The sequence below is a fragment of the Emiliania huxleyi genome, assembly GCF_000372725.1.
Source record: "Emiliania huxleyi CCMP1516 chromosome Unknown EMIHUscaffold_167, whole genome shotgun sequence".
In the NCBI taxonomy this organism is placed as follows: Eukaryota; Haptophyta; order Isochrysidales; family Noelaerhabdaceae; genus Emiliania; species Emiliania huxleyi.
Genome location: NW_005200911.1, coordinates 112,238 through 125,474, shown reverse-complemented (window position 1 = coordinate 125,474; position 13,237 = coordinate 112,238). Strand labels below are relative to the sequence as shown.

At 66.0% G+C, this 13,237-nt stretch overlaps 4 protein-coding genes across 4 annotated transcripts in view; 2 read left to right on the top strand and 2 right to left on the bottom strand.

Annotated features, from left to right (window-relative positions):
- Window positions 1–419: 419 nt before the first annotated feature.
- EMIHUDRAFT_230821 (hypothetical protein) lies at window positions 420–1,025 on the bottom strand (the record flags this gene model as incomplete). Its single annotated transcript, XM_005784851.1, has 1 exon — window positions 420–1,025. One exon carries the CDS (start codon window positions 1,023–1,025, stop codon window positions 420–422), a length of 606 nt encoding a protein of 201 aa, XP_005784908.1.
- A 588-nt stretch (window positions 1,026–1,613) lies between these two features.
- Window positions 1,614–2,776, top strand: EMIHUDRAFT_112330 (hypothetical protein; the record flags this gene model as incomplete). Its single annotated transcript, XM_005784850.1, has 2 exons — window positions 1,614–2,255; window positions 2,678–2,776. 2 exons carry the CDS (start codon window positions 1,614–1,616, stop codon window positions 2,774–2,776), a joined length of 741 nt encoding a protein of 246 aa, XP_005784907.1.
- A 5,408-nt stretch (window positions 2,777–8,184) lies between these two features.
- Window positions 8,185–9,072, top strand: EMIHUDRAFT_230816 (hypothetical protein; the record flags this gene model as incomplete). Its single annotated transcript, XM_005784849.1, has 1 exon — window positions 8,185–9,072. One exon carries the CDS (start codon window positions 8,185–8,187, stop codon window positions 9,070–9,072), a length of 888 nt encoding a protein of 295 aa, XP_005784906.1.
- Window positions 9,073–10,079: 1,007 nt separating this feature from the next.
- Window positions 10,080–13,237, bottom strand: part of EMIHUDRAFT_230814 (hypothetical protein) — a gene marked incomplete at both ends in the record, with an annotated part of 4,619 nt that continues 1,461 nt past the window's right edge. The window contains 2 exons of the mRNA XM_005784848.1: window positions 10,080–10,390; window positions 10,579–10,740. Coding sequence (XP_005784905.1) covers window positions 10,080–10,390; window positions 10,579–10,740 — 473 coding nt within the window. The remainder of the gene's footprint in view (window positions 10,391–10,578; window positions 10,741–13,237) is intronic.

The window sequence follows — 13,237 nt, the reverse complement described above, 5'->3', positions numbered from 1 at the left end:
CGTTTCATTACGAGTTGTCCTTCTGATGCCAGCGGCGTCATCGTCTGATTCACCGAAGGAGCGAAGACTCGGTCCGCCGGCGGCAAAAAGATCAAGATCGAAATCAAGCAGGAGGAGCGATGCAACGCGTTGCCCGCGCACCGCACGCGCGGGAAGACCTCCGCCACGCCGACCCCGCCCGAGGTCGAGCCGAGATTGCGCGAGGTCGAGCCGAGATTGCGCGAGCTCGAGCCGAGATTGCGCGAGGTCGAGCCGAGCCGGCCCGAGATGAGCCCGTGCGCGGCACGGAGCATGGCGCTCGACGCGTCGTTGGCCTAGCTCGCAGCCGGAGAGGCCTTACGGGGCCGTGGGCACGCGACGGGCGCATAGCAGCACCGCGACCGACCGACCTGATCACGCCCGGAGCCGTGAAGAGGGCGTCAGTGGAGCAGCCAGCCGAGTGACCGCGCCTCCACGCGGTAGCCTCGCTGCGCCGCCTCCCACGCCAGCCGTCCTGCGCCCGCGCCGGGCACCAGCACTCGGAGCTGTGCCGCCGCCGAGCAGTTGGAGCGCGGCCTGCTCGAGGCGCAGGTTGGACGGCGGCTCCGCGCGAGCGCAGCCAGCGCGCGAAGCACGGGTGGGTGCGTCCGCATTCGGGAGAAGGCGCCCTCGTCGCTCCAGTCGCGCACGAGGTGAGCGATGACGGCTGCGGCGGATGCATACCCGGCGGCTCCGCTCTCGCCGGCCGCCTGATCTGAGCTCGGCGGGGCGGCGGCACCGGCACCGGGCGCAGGCAGTGCCATCGTTGGCGACAGCCGGCCCGCGAGCAGCGTCCGCAGCACGGCGTCGTTCGCCTCCCACGCCCGGCCGACCGCCTCGGCCGTCGCGGCGGAGCCGATGGCCTCCTGCTCTGCGGCGGTGAGAGTGGCGAGCGGCTCGAGCAGGTCTCGCAGCTCGCGGTCGTGCTCGGAGAAGAGAGCGGAGACGCTCTGGGAGGCGGCGGCGGCGTCGGCGGCGGTCGAGAAGAGCGCGACGCGAGTGGCCATCTGTGTATTGTATCGAGCGGCAAAGCGGTCCGTGCCGTTGGCTCCACACACCGTGTCGTCGACCGCAAAACATCTCTCTCCTGTTGTGCGAGGCGTGAACCGCGCCATTCGCTCTCACCTGGCAACCCTGTCTGCACGTCTCGCGCGCGCGTGAACAGGGCTCCGGCCCCAAATGACGTGTGAGTGTTAGATTTGTTTGGTATTGCTAAAAATCTCTCTCTCGACCGCTGGGCTGTAGAATGCCAACTTGGCACTTCCGGCGCGGCTGCCGGTGTGAAGCCATAGTGTGTGAGAGAGAGATTTTTAGCAATGTTTTGTTTAGTGTGTGTGAGTGTGTGTGTGCACTGAAGCCATAGAACAAAAGAACTCCCATTTCCCCGGAGGCCTCAACCCCCAACTAAAGGGTTGACGGGGGTGTCTCAACCGTCAACCAGATGGTTGAGGGGGGGCCTCAACCCTCAACCCTTCAACCACCCCTACCATTGCCAGATAGAACTAGAACAAAAGAACTCCGATTTCACCGCCGACTTTCGCCCCCCTCGCCCACGGCGGAGTGCAACAGGCGGAGTGCAACAGAGCCTCCCTAACATGATTGAGCCGCAAGAGACCAACTGGCGCCGCGGCCGATTTGCTGCGGCCGTGTTGACCGTGGCGGCCCTGACGCTTCTCGCGCTCGCTGCTCCTAGTATTGCGCCTCAGACGGCGCCGCTCGACTCGCCGGCAGTGATGAAGGAGCGGGGCCCCCGTTGGCAGGGATTCTTCCACAATCTCTTCCCTCCGCCGCCCGCCCCTCCGCCGCCGCCGCCCCGCCGCTTCGGTGGGTACGGCGGGTACGCGTACGGTGGCGGCCGCGTCGGCAACCATGTCGACGGCCACGGGTGCGCGCTGTCGGCCGGCTTCTCATGGTGTGCTCCCAAGGGGCGGTGTGTTCGGCTCTGGCAGGAGGGCTGTCCGGGCATGTACGGCAAGGGCGGTGGTGGCACGTATGGCAAGGGCGGCGGCGGCGGCGGAGCGGGCTACCGCTACGGCGGGAAAGGTCCGGGCGGGTATGGCGCGTACCACTACGGCGGCGGCGGCGGCGGCGGCGGCGGCGGCGGCGGTCCCAACATTGGGTTTGGCGACGACGGCGGGCAGGCAGCGGCGGCCAGCTCCGTCAACTCCGAGTACACCGACGAGGTGCTCGACGACGTGTCTCAGGGCGACCTGATGGGGGTGGTGTCGACGGCGGTGGTGCGCGCCTCCCCCCTGTACTCCTCCCGGGGCCCCTTCCCTCTGCCTTCCTCCCCTCCCTCCGTTCCTGGTCCTCCCGTCGGTCCCCTCGTCTCCCTCTCCGCGTGCTATCGGCGGCGAGGTCGGTCGAGTGGAGGCGGGCAAGAGTCGGGCAAGAGGGAGAGTCGGGCCAGAGCCGGCCTCCCTCGCCGCCCTTGTCCCACGCCTCCGATCCCACCCCCCGCCCCCCAGGTCCACGCCAAGGAGGACCCGATGGGCACGCAGGCGGCAGACCGCCTCGACCAGCAGGCTCGGCGCTGCCCTCGCCACCTCTGCTCGCCACCTCTGCTTGCCGCTCCTCCCCGCAGCCAAACCCCGCCTCCCTCCTCCGCCGCCTCCTCCCCCAACCTCCGCCTCGCGCCGCCCCGCGCGCCTGGCTGCAGGTGGCGTCCAAATACGACTTCACCGGCATCGGCCACGCCTCCATCCAAGGGTACAAGGGCGCCGCGCAGATGTCGCAAGCCGTTTTTGGCGGCCGGTAGCCGCGGCCGCAGGAAGAGGGGGCGGCCGAGGCGGCGGCGGCCAGGGGCGGGGTGGGCGGTGTGTTTGTCGGTCTGGTGTGATGGGGCGATCGCCGAGGGCGGCTACTGGTGTCATGGGTCCCCGGACGCTGTACCCCTCTCAAGCTGTCGGGTGCGTCGAGGGCGGCTCCAGCGAGGGCGGCTCCCCTCTTTCCTCCTGGCGGCGACCCGAATAGGGGAGACATTGACTCTCGGCTGTTTGCGATTGCATGCGTGTTTTGCTTGTCGTTCTGGTGCGGTGCATCTCTGGCACCTACGACTCGACGTCTCGCGTGTTGTGATTGCCTTGTGTGTCACGTGCGACCAGGGTCCAGGGTCGGCGTTCGCGGGAACGAATAAGTCGTGCCCGTGGTGTGGGGCGGGGGGGCGACTTGGGGGGCGTCGACCTGGGCGTCGTCGAGGCAGAGCGGGCGGTGTGGGCCGTGTGGTGGGCGGGAACGCTCCTCTCTTCACTACTTCGCAATATTTCATTTATATTTTATCGGCGGCACTCGACGACGCGACAGGGACATGTACAAGGCGACGCGACGCGTGAGGTAAAACGTGAGATCAGGTCTATGTCTATTGTTATCCTTTGGTATATATCATGTCATATAGAGAGAAGTCACGACGGCCCTGCCATTAGCAAACGCACCTCCCCCACCAGCAGCCTCACCCCTGCGTCAAAGGCAGCCGCGTCGTCTGAGCTCAGGTCGATGTAGAGCTTGCCGCCGAGCTTGCCGCCGACGGTGCCGGCCCAGCCGCTGGGGTTGCGGCAGCCGCGCTCCATCACGACCGAGATCATCTTCGCGACGCCCTTGCGGCGGCAGGCGTAGTCAAACTCGAACTTGCAGTTGTCGTCTTCGCCGGCTGGCCCCTTGCCCCACGCCTTTACGAGGTACCGCCTCGTGATGAAGCAGACGACGCTGCTCGAACCCTCGATCCCCTCCACCATCCGCTGGTTGATGTCGCCCTGCATCCGCTCCTCGTCGAACCACGGCCGCAGCCCCGCCGCCTTGAGCGCCGCGCTCACCCTGCCCACCCGATCGTGGTTGCCGCGGCCCTCCTCGTCGTCGCCCCAATCGTGCGTAAGGAAGCAGTCGAACGCCGGTGGCGGTGGCGTCGCGGCTTCAGCCGCCGGCGCGGCGGCCGTGGCTTCAGCCGCCGGCGGGGTGTTTGCCGAGGTGGCCCGCGCAGCGGAGCCCAAAGATCCAACGATGCCGACTCCGTCACGCCGGCAACGAGCCAGCGCGGCTTTGATGTCCCAGTCACACGCCTCGAGAATCGAGCTTGCCTCAGCGCTTGTGATGCCGCCGACGGTCTCGCGGAAGCGCTCCACTTTCAGGCTCGTCATCGTCTGGAGCGGGACGGCTAATTTTCAGAGCTTGGCAACCTTAGTGGCCGCAGGCCACACGCCCGTAGGGCGTGAACTCGTCGCGCGCGTAAGCGCGCGAAGAAAATTTTCAGAGATAAGTACGTACTTACCCTGGGGAAGGCCTTGTTTTCACGTCCTTAGCGAGTGATGCAATCACGTTCTTGTTTTGCCCAAAACAAGACCGTACTCGCACGTTCTTATTGGCTGTGGCAAAGACACGCTCCGCCTCCTTCGCCGTCGCCAGCGGCGCTGCACCATGCAGGCGTACTTTCCGCCCGCCGATGCAGCGGCGCCCGCGGCCGCCGGCGCGGGCGAGGCGGCAGACGGCTCTGACCAGCGGACAGCGGCACTACCCGCGGGCGCGCCGGCGCCGCCGCAGGCGGCTGCGTCCGGCCCCGAGGTGGCAATGCCGTCGTACCAGCCGTGGAAGCAGTCCCGGCCGGAGTGGAAAGGCTGCACTGCAGAGCAGTGGGCCGCCTCCCGCTGCAAGACCGACGACTACATCGCACCCACGATGCCCAAGGGTTCTGCGCCCGGCAAGATGTGGTCCTTTGGCGTCTGCCAAAAGGGGGCGGCTGTTGGTACGAAGCAGTGGTCGGCGTGGGAGGGTGGGGTGGGTGCGCCGTGGGTGCGCTGTTTGTGTACATCTTAACAAGTGCTCCGAGCGCTTAACTATAATTCTTTTTTGCCCGAGGGCGCTTCTTTTTCTCAAGACCGTAAAATCACGACCGTACAATCATTTGCCGCGTGTCTTCGAGCGACAGTTTGGCCCAACCATGTCTGGCCCTCGAAGGTCTGCTTGGTTCTTGCGGCATCAGGCGGCCATGATCGAGGACCGCCAGTCGAAGACGCTGCTGACTGACGAGACCGTGCAGCGGCTGCGGGCGCAGCGGCAGCGGCAGTGGCAGAAGGTGGCGGCAGACTTCAACAAGCGCCTGGATGAAGCGAATGAGCGCGCGGACGCATCAATCGCAGCGTGGCTCGCGGCTCACAAGGAGCGCGTCGCGCTCGGCATGACGACCGACGGTGGGACCACGACCGACCACTGCGACACCGAAGGTATGACCGAGGAGGTCGCGGCCGAGAACGCGCCGCTGGTGAACGGCCAGGGATACGTTTGGGCCGAGGGCTACGGCGGCCGCCCCGGCTGGGTTCTCTGCGTAGATTAGGGCCAGGATAGGGCCAGGAGCCGCCGACGTCCGGCGCGAGGACCGGCTATTGCGCACAGAAGCGAGCGGAGCGAGCCGAAGAGAAAATTTGAGGCATAAGGTCGTACTTGCATGTATGTACGTCCCTGTTTTGACAGTACGTACGTAGTGTCTGAAGTACGTCCGTGATTGAGCTGAGGCGCACGTACGCGAGGGGCGCTGGCGTGTCGTCAGCAAGGTCGTGTGGGCTGGGGGCATTTCCGCCCACGTTCTTGCAATACGTACTTGATTTCACGGTCGTGAAAGCAAGGTTGCCAAGCTCTGACTAATTTTTTTGAGCTTAGCCTTCGATGTTATGAAACAAACGCAAGGCGGACATGGCATATCGCTCTCGGGCCCACAGAATACGGTGTGAAGCCCGCGGGTAGTCCCCCCCCATCCCCAGGGCCTCCAGGGCTCGCACCTCAACCTCTCACAGGCCAGCGCACAGCGAGCGCCATAGGAGGTATTTTCTTCTCAATAACAAGGCTGTGAACCGCTGACCGTTCAGGAGCTCGGCGAGCTGAGCAAGATCATCCAGCGGCGCGACAGCTGAATCGCAAGCGTTGAGGAACGCGAGACACAGATCGCGTTCCGCGTTTCAGTTTCACAAAAGGGACCACCCTCCCTACTCGAGTACATGTAGCGCCATAGGACGTATTTTCTTCTCATAACAAGGCTGAGGGCCCAACTTGAGAATCGTGCTTTTTTGGTTAGGGACTAAAGCGCGAAGTGGACTACTTATGGGTTAGGGACCGCGAGCGACAGGTTAGGGACCGATCGCCACCACTCACGCCAGCGGACGGCCACCGTCGGTGTTTTTGGCTTCGCCACCGTCCAAAGCGTGCGCAATGCGCTCGCCGACATCGAGCGAGCTCGCCTGTCCGAGGAGCGGCTTGCTGTGCGGACGGCTTCTTGTGGCTCTCGTCGAGAGCGTTTTGCGTCCCGGCGGGTGAGAGAATATGTGTCGTCTGATGTGTCACTGTGTACGTCATGTCAGTCTTGATAACAAGTACGGTCGATCCGTCGATCGTGCGCGTCACGGAGGACTCAGGTTACCCCTGAACCTCCTCTGACGGTTCTCGCTCCCCATCGAGCTCTTCTTGCCGTACGGCGGTCTTCCTGATGTGTGCCGTCACAGAGCTCCGTGCAAGCCGTCCAGCGTGACGTGACGAGTATATCGCTTTGAGGGATCGACCGTGCTTTTTATCAAGACTGACATGACGTAAAAAAGTGACACATCAAACGGGCACATGTTCTCCCACCCGCCGGGCCGCAAAACGCTCTCGACGAGAGCCACAAGAAGCCGTCCGCACAGCAAGCCGGTCGGTCGAACACGTTGCTCGCTCGATGCCGGCGAGCGCATGTCGCACGAGGTAGACGGTGGCGTAGCTAACATCACTGACGACGACCGTCCGCTGGCGTGAGCGGCGGCGATCGGTCCCTAACCTGCGGTCCTTCACCGCAATCGGTCCTTCGCGCTCGTCCCTAACCCAAAAAAGCACGATTCTCAAGTTGGGCCCTCAGGCTGTGAACAGCGCACCACAGCGCCATAGGACGTATTTTCTTCTCAATAAGAAGGCTGTGAAGTGTTTATGTACTGCATCTTTAGTGCACTTTAGCGCAATTTAGTGCGAATTTAGCGCAACTTTAGCGCGAATTCAGCGCAACTTTAGCGCGAGTTCACTGCGACTTTACATCCAGAGTTAGCGAGGTTTAGTGCGTCTTAATTTAGTGCATCCGTCCGCGCACTAGGATCCAGCCGCAGCCCCTCGCTGGGCCTCCCTCCCCCTCTCCCCCTGCAGGCTGCAGCCCCCTGCCCACTCGCAAAAGTTTCCCGTCCGACCCCCAACCACGAAGGTTTTTCAGCTGAATATCAGCCTCCGGTGTGTGAAAGAAAAAGAATCCGTATCATAAAAAGTAGCAGCCCAAAATGTTCACCTACGGGTATGTTCGTAAGAGCTACATACACTGAGAGAGCCTAGAGAACACAACCCCCTGTCTCTTTTCTCCCAGTAAGCTAAAAGTACGTACACTGAGAGAATGGACGGACGGAAAAACACCCCCCTTTTATGCCTGACCCTGGGCATGGTCTCTCTGGGGTGAGCTGGGTCGGCCACCTCCGGGGCTGCAACTCGCACGGTGGGACCGCTTCCGGGCGAGCATCCGAGGCCTGCGGTTGTCCCTTCGCTGGGCGCGGCCGCCATGGAGATCCGCTGCACACAGATCAGTGTTTTTGGCGACTATTGCTCGCTCTCTGTGCAATCGCAACGCCAGCGGCCGTGCTTGGAGAATGGGTCGCGATGCTGCTGCGCCAGAGGATTGAGCCGCTCCGCAAGCTCCATCGGTGAGCTGCGGTGGCGCGCCGGCCGCTTCATGCATGGCTCTCCGGCGAGCTGCCGCAAACGCGTTTTCCGTCCGCCCGTTTCATCGAGTTTGCCCGAGTGGTAAAATGCAATCGATTTTGCCCGAATGGTAAGGCGCAACTTTTGCATTTGGTAAAAGTTGCCCGAGTGGTCAGGACGTGTTCTCAATAACAAGGCTGTGAACGCCGCCGTCTGTGGCGATGCGCAAAACATCAACAACGCTGCTCGCAACATGCGTGTCCCCCACTCATTCATGACCGGTCTCAATGCCCCACCCCCCTGCGCGCGGGCCTTCTAGGCCCGCGGGTAGTCTCCCCCCATCCCCAGGGCCTCCAGGGCTCGCACCTCAACCTCTCACAGACCAGCGCACAGCGCCATAGGACGTAGGTATTTTCTTCTCAATAACAAGGCTGTGACTCTGTGCGATTTCGGGCCCGCGGGGTTGTGCGTTTATGTGAACACATGACAACTGTGTGCTGGCAGAGCGAGCCAGCCGCTGCGCACATAGTAAACGAGCACCACAGAGACATGCTGGCAATCCTCGTGGCTACCTCCATCCCTGCGGCGCTCACGCCCGGAGCCAAACCGTTCTTCGCTGTGGTGCAAACCTCGGTGGGAAATGCGGCTCGCACGGCCTCAGATGCAGTGCGGAATTCGCCCGCTGTTGCGACTGGCTTGTTTGCCACGGCCTCAAAGGCAGTGCAGCAGTCTCCCGCGGTCGCCGTGGGCTCTTTTGCGGCTGGCGTAGCTGCTGGCTGCGCGGGTTCCACTCTCCAGCGCTGTCTCGACCTCTACCTGACCGCTGACGACATGCCTGGCAGCCATCTGCGACAGCACCGTTCCATTGCTGCCAAGGTGGTCGCCGTGAGCGATGGCGACACCTTGCGCGTTCGCCACACGCCCACGCTCCTGTCGTCTGGCAAATTCAAGGGCAAGCTGTCAGAGAACACCATCTCTGTGCGAATCGCTGCCGTTGACACGCCGGAGACAGCCAAGTTTGGGCAGCCAGGACAGCCGCTCGGGGCAGACGCCAAGGCCTTCACAAAGAGGCTCCTTAATCGCCGCGTCAGGGTGCGCTGCTACGCGCGCGACCAGTATGGGAGGATCGTCGGAACGGTACAGTACGGGATACGGCGGCGTGACCTGTCGACCGAGCTACTGCGCAAGGGTCTGGCCTCAGTTTACCGCAGCGCTGGTGCAGTCTACGCGCAGCGCCCCCTCGGCGGCTGGGATGCGATCGAGGCGAGGGCGCAGCGTAATCGGCTTGGCATGTGGCAAAGAGGCGTCAGCGCGGCGATGCTGCCCGGCGAGTTCAAAGCGCGCCAAAGAAAGAGGAAGGCCAAGTCGTGAAGCGTAAAGCGAGCCCCGTGCCATCGCGCCACGTCGGGCCCGGCGAGCGGCTGAGTTAATGGGTTTGAATTTTCTGTGCTTGGGCGCTTCATACACAGCTCTCACACGTATAATGCTCCTCATTTGCACTCTTTGATATGGGGGTGAGAGTTCTCTCATCTCTGCGACTCTGCACTCTCTGCTGCACTCTGGCGGCAGACTCTGGGTACTGGGAGGAGCCGTTCAGCTGAGAGGAGCTGTGTGAATTTCCCAGTCGTGTTTGCTCTGGCAAGCCGCCGAGAGAGCTCTAGCTCCCTCGACGAGTCGGACATCCCCTCGTCACACACGCGCACGGACGCATGGAGATACCTGGGATGTGCCGAGCGGGATGGTCGGGGCTTGCACGTGTGCCAATGCCTCCTGCCTGCCCTCGTGTGTGGTGCGCCTATGCCACTGCGTCTCGTGCGCCATCCTCGCCTGCCATCTCTACCTCGGCATCTTATACGGCATCGTCGGAGTCGTCATCCTTGCCCTCGAGAAGTCGGAGCGTACGGAGGTGGACGAGGTGTCGCTGGAGTTTGCACACGCCAAGGTACAGCATGACACACAGAGCGCTGATTACGGTCGCTCCGGCCTCACATTGTCACGGTCTGTAGGTGCTCGCGTGGGCAACTTCTGTGCCCTTTCTCGCTCTCATCTTTGGATGCTCCAGGTATTTTGAGAAGAGGAAGTCGGCAAAAGACGTGGTCGCTCATTGGCAGAAATCAGCGAAAGCACCGGTGGATTTGGACTAAATATAACGATTTGTGTGCCGCGTTGACCGTTTTGTGTGCACTGTTAAAGCGTGGGCCGTGCCCGTGGCGGGGTGGGATTTTCAAGATTTCAAGAAAGTAGAACCCATTGTATGTACGGCAGGCTCTCCGACAGGCCAGAGCGGCCGACAGAGGCGACGGACTCTTCCCCATCCCAGACAACGCTCAACGGTGGTTATATACCACATTTCCACGCCGTCTCAGCCGCCGTCCCTCTCAACGCGGCTTGCGGAGAGGCTTCCGCGCCGTCCGCGCCTTACTGCGGCCCGCAGTCTCGCTCGCCCCGATCGCAAAGGGGTTGCCCGCCGCGGGGACGGCCGTGGTCGCGGGCCCAAACGCGGGCGGCGCGCCCGCACCAAAGGTCGGTGCCGCCGCGCCGCCACTAGCCGCGCCAAAAGCTGGCGCCGCCGGCGTTGCGCCGGCCGCGGCGCCACCGAACCCGAAAGTGGTCGCCGGCGTGGCCGAAGCGCCGTTGGCAAATGCAGATCCCCCGAAAGTAGTCGACGCCGCGCCGCTCGCGCTCGCGCCTAGACACAAAGAGCGGATCCTCGCGAGAAGAGGAGCCAAGCTGATACGGAGCAACGTGAAAGAGCACCGAAACCGCTTGATGCGCCGCCCGCGCTGCCGCCGAAGCCGCCCGCCGCCGCAGCGGGCGCCGGAGCGCCTCCGAACGAAAAGGCGCCGGCGCCGGAGCCCGTGGCCGGCGCCGCAGCACCAAAAGCGGGAGCAGCCGGCGCTGCGGCGCCGAAAGCGGGCGCTGCCGGTGCTGCAGCGCCAAACGGCGAAGCCGCGGGAGCGCCGCCGCCGAAGAGCGAAGGCGTGGCTGGGGCGGGGGCAACCGGCGCCCCAAACCCACCCGCTGCAGGTGCCGGCGCGCCTAGAGTCGGGGGAGGGGGGGGCAACAGTTGGAGCTGGGGTGGGGACCGGCCGCATCGCAACTCGACAAACGCACCAAAACCGCCCGCTGCGGGCGCCGGCGCACCAAACCCACCTAACCTCGACGGGTCGCGATGAGGGTGCAACGCTGCGGGCGCGCGTGCTGAGCGGTGCTGCGCCTGCGGCGGGCGCCGGCGCGCCGAACGCAGCCGCAGGGGTGGAGGCCCCGCCGCTAAACGCAGGAGCTCCGCTCCCGAAGGCTGTCGACGCCGCGCCGCCCGCGCTCGCGCCTAAGACAGGGGCAGACACCTTTGTGAGAGCAGGAGCCACGACTCGCTCACCAGCGAGCACGCAATGCCGAAGCCGCTCGATGCGCCGCCTGCGCTGCCACCAAAGCCGCCGCCACCCGCGCCGAAGCCGCCCGCCGCCGCAGCGGGCGCCGGAGCGCCTCCGAACGAGAAGGCGCCGGCAGCCGCCGGCGCGGATGGCGCCGCCGCGCCGAAACCGGGCGCCGCCACCGCCGCCGCGCCGAAGGGAGAAGCTGCGGGAGCCGCGCCGCCGCCGAAGAGCGAAGCTGCAGGAGCACCGCCGCCAAGAGCACCGCCAGGAGGGTCAGTGCTCGGCGCCGCCGCGCTGCCAAAGAGGCTGGTCGTTGCAGCGGGCGTGGCGGCACCAACCGCACCGCCACCACCAAACGAGAAGGCGGTGGCGGCCGGCGCTGCCGGGTTGGCCGAGGCCGCCGCGGGAGTCGAGGACCCACACAGCCCCCCCGCTGGTGCAGCGGCAGCGGGGGCGCCGGCGGAGCCCCCGCCGAAGCCGAATGCACCTCCAGCTGCTGGCGCTGGTGCAGCGGCGGCGGGAGTGGCGGCGGCACCACCGCCGAAGCCGAATGCACCTCCAGCTGCTGGCGCTGGCGCAGCGGCGGCGGGAGTGGCGGCGGCACCACCGCCGAAGCCGAATGCACCTCCAGCTGCTGGCGCTGGTGCAGCGGCGGCGGGAGTGGCGGCGGCACCACCGCCGAAGCCGAATGCACCTCCAGCTGCTGGCGCTGGTGCAGCGGCGGCGGGAGTGGCGGCGGCACCACCGCCGAAGCCGAATGCACCTCCAGCTGCTGGCGCTGGTGCAGCGGCGGCGGGAGTGGCGGCGGCACCACCGCCGAAGCCGAATGCACCTCCAGCTGCTGGCGCTGGTGCAGCGGCGGCGGGAGTGGCGGCGGCACCACCGCCGAAGCCGAATGCACCTCCAGCTGCTGGCGCTGGCGCAGCGGCGGCGGGAGTGGCGGCGGCACCACCGCCGAAGCCGAATGCACCTCCAGCTGCTGGCGCTGGCGCAGCGGCGGCGGGAGTGGCAGCGGCACCACCGCCGAAGCTGAACGCTCCTCCAGGTGCTGGCGCGGTGGTTGCGGGAGCGGCGGCAGGCGCAGCCCCGGCGGGCGCAGCCCCTCCGAAGGCGAATGAAGGCGTGGGAGCGGCGGCGGCGGCGGCGACCGTCGGCGTGTCAGTGGCGCCGAAGCCAGCAGCGGGTGGTCGGGTGGCCGGGGTCGCTGCCGGCGCCGCGACACTCGACGTCGGCGTCGCCGCCGCCGCCGGGCCGGCGCCAGCAGCGGCTCCCCCCCCAAACGAGAAGGCCGGTGCGGATGGCGTCGCCGCCGGGGCGCTCGGTGCCGGCCCGCCAAACGTAAAAGTCACCGCCGAGCCAGGTGCGGCAGGTGCAGCGGCGCCGCTCGATCCGAACAGACTCAGCGGCGCCGCGGGGGGCGCCGCATCTGCCGCCGGCGGCGCCGCCGCCGCCGGTGCGTCTGCTGGCGAGGACGAGGCGGCCGGCGCGCCGCCGAGAGCAAGAGCCGACGTGGATGGGGTGGCTGAGGAGGAGGGCGCGAAGAGCGAAGCGCTTCCGCCGCCAAACAGAGCGGCCCCGCTCGCAGGTGCCGGAGCAGCGGCCGTGCCGCAAGGGGCGATGCCGCCGCCGCCGCCGAGGCTTGAGGCGCCGCCGAGGCCAAAGCCGAGGCTTGAGGCGGCCGCGCCGGCGCTGCTTCCGCTCCCGCCGCCGGTGGGGAGGAGGCCGGCACCGAAGGAAGTCGACATGTCCCTTGGGCCGAGGTGGGGCGGCTCGGAGCCGGCGGGGCCGGCGGAGGAGGCGGCGAGGTCTGCGCCGGTGAGGGGGGCAAGCCGCTGCAGCCGCTGCCTCTCCGCACGGTCGATGAGCTCCGCGCCGAGGGCGCCCTGGCCGTGAGGGTGTTGAGGGTGGTGCGGGTGTGGCGGGGCGGGGGTGGAGGGAGTGGAGGGGGGTGAGAGGAGGCTTGCCCGACGGGCGGAGAGGCGAGCGAGACGAGGAGTCCGCGGGGAGAGGGGGGGGGGGGGGGGGGCCCCTTTCGCTTGAGCGCCCCTCCGCCGACGCGGGCAAAGCCACCCGGAGCCAAAGCGCTCAACCTGCGCAGGGTACCCCCCGCAAGCGGTGAAAAGAGGCGCCGCCAAAAGGAGGGGGGGGGGGGGGGGAAA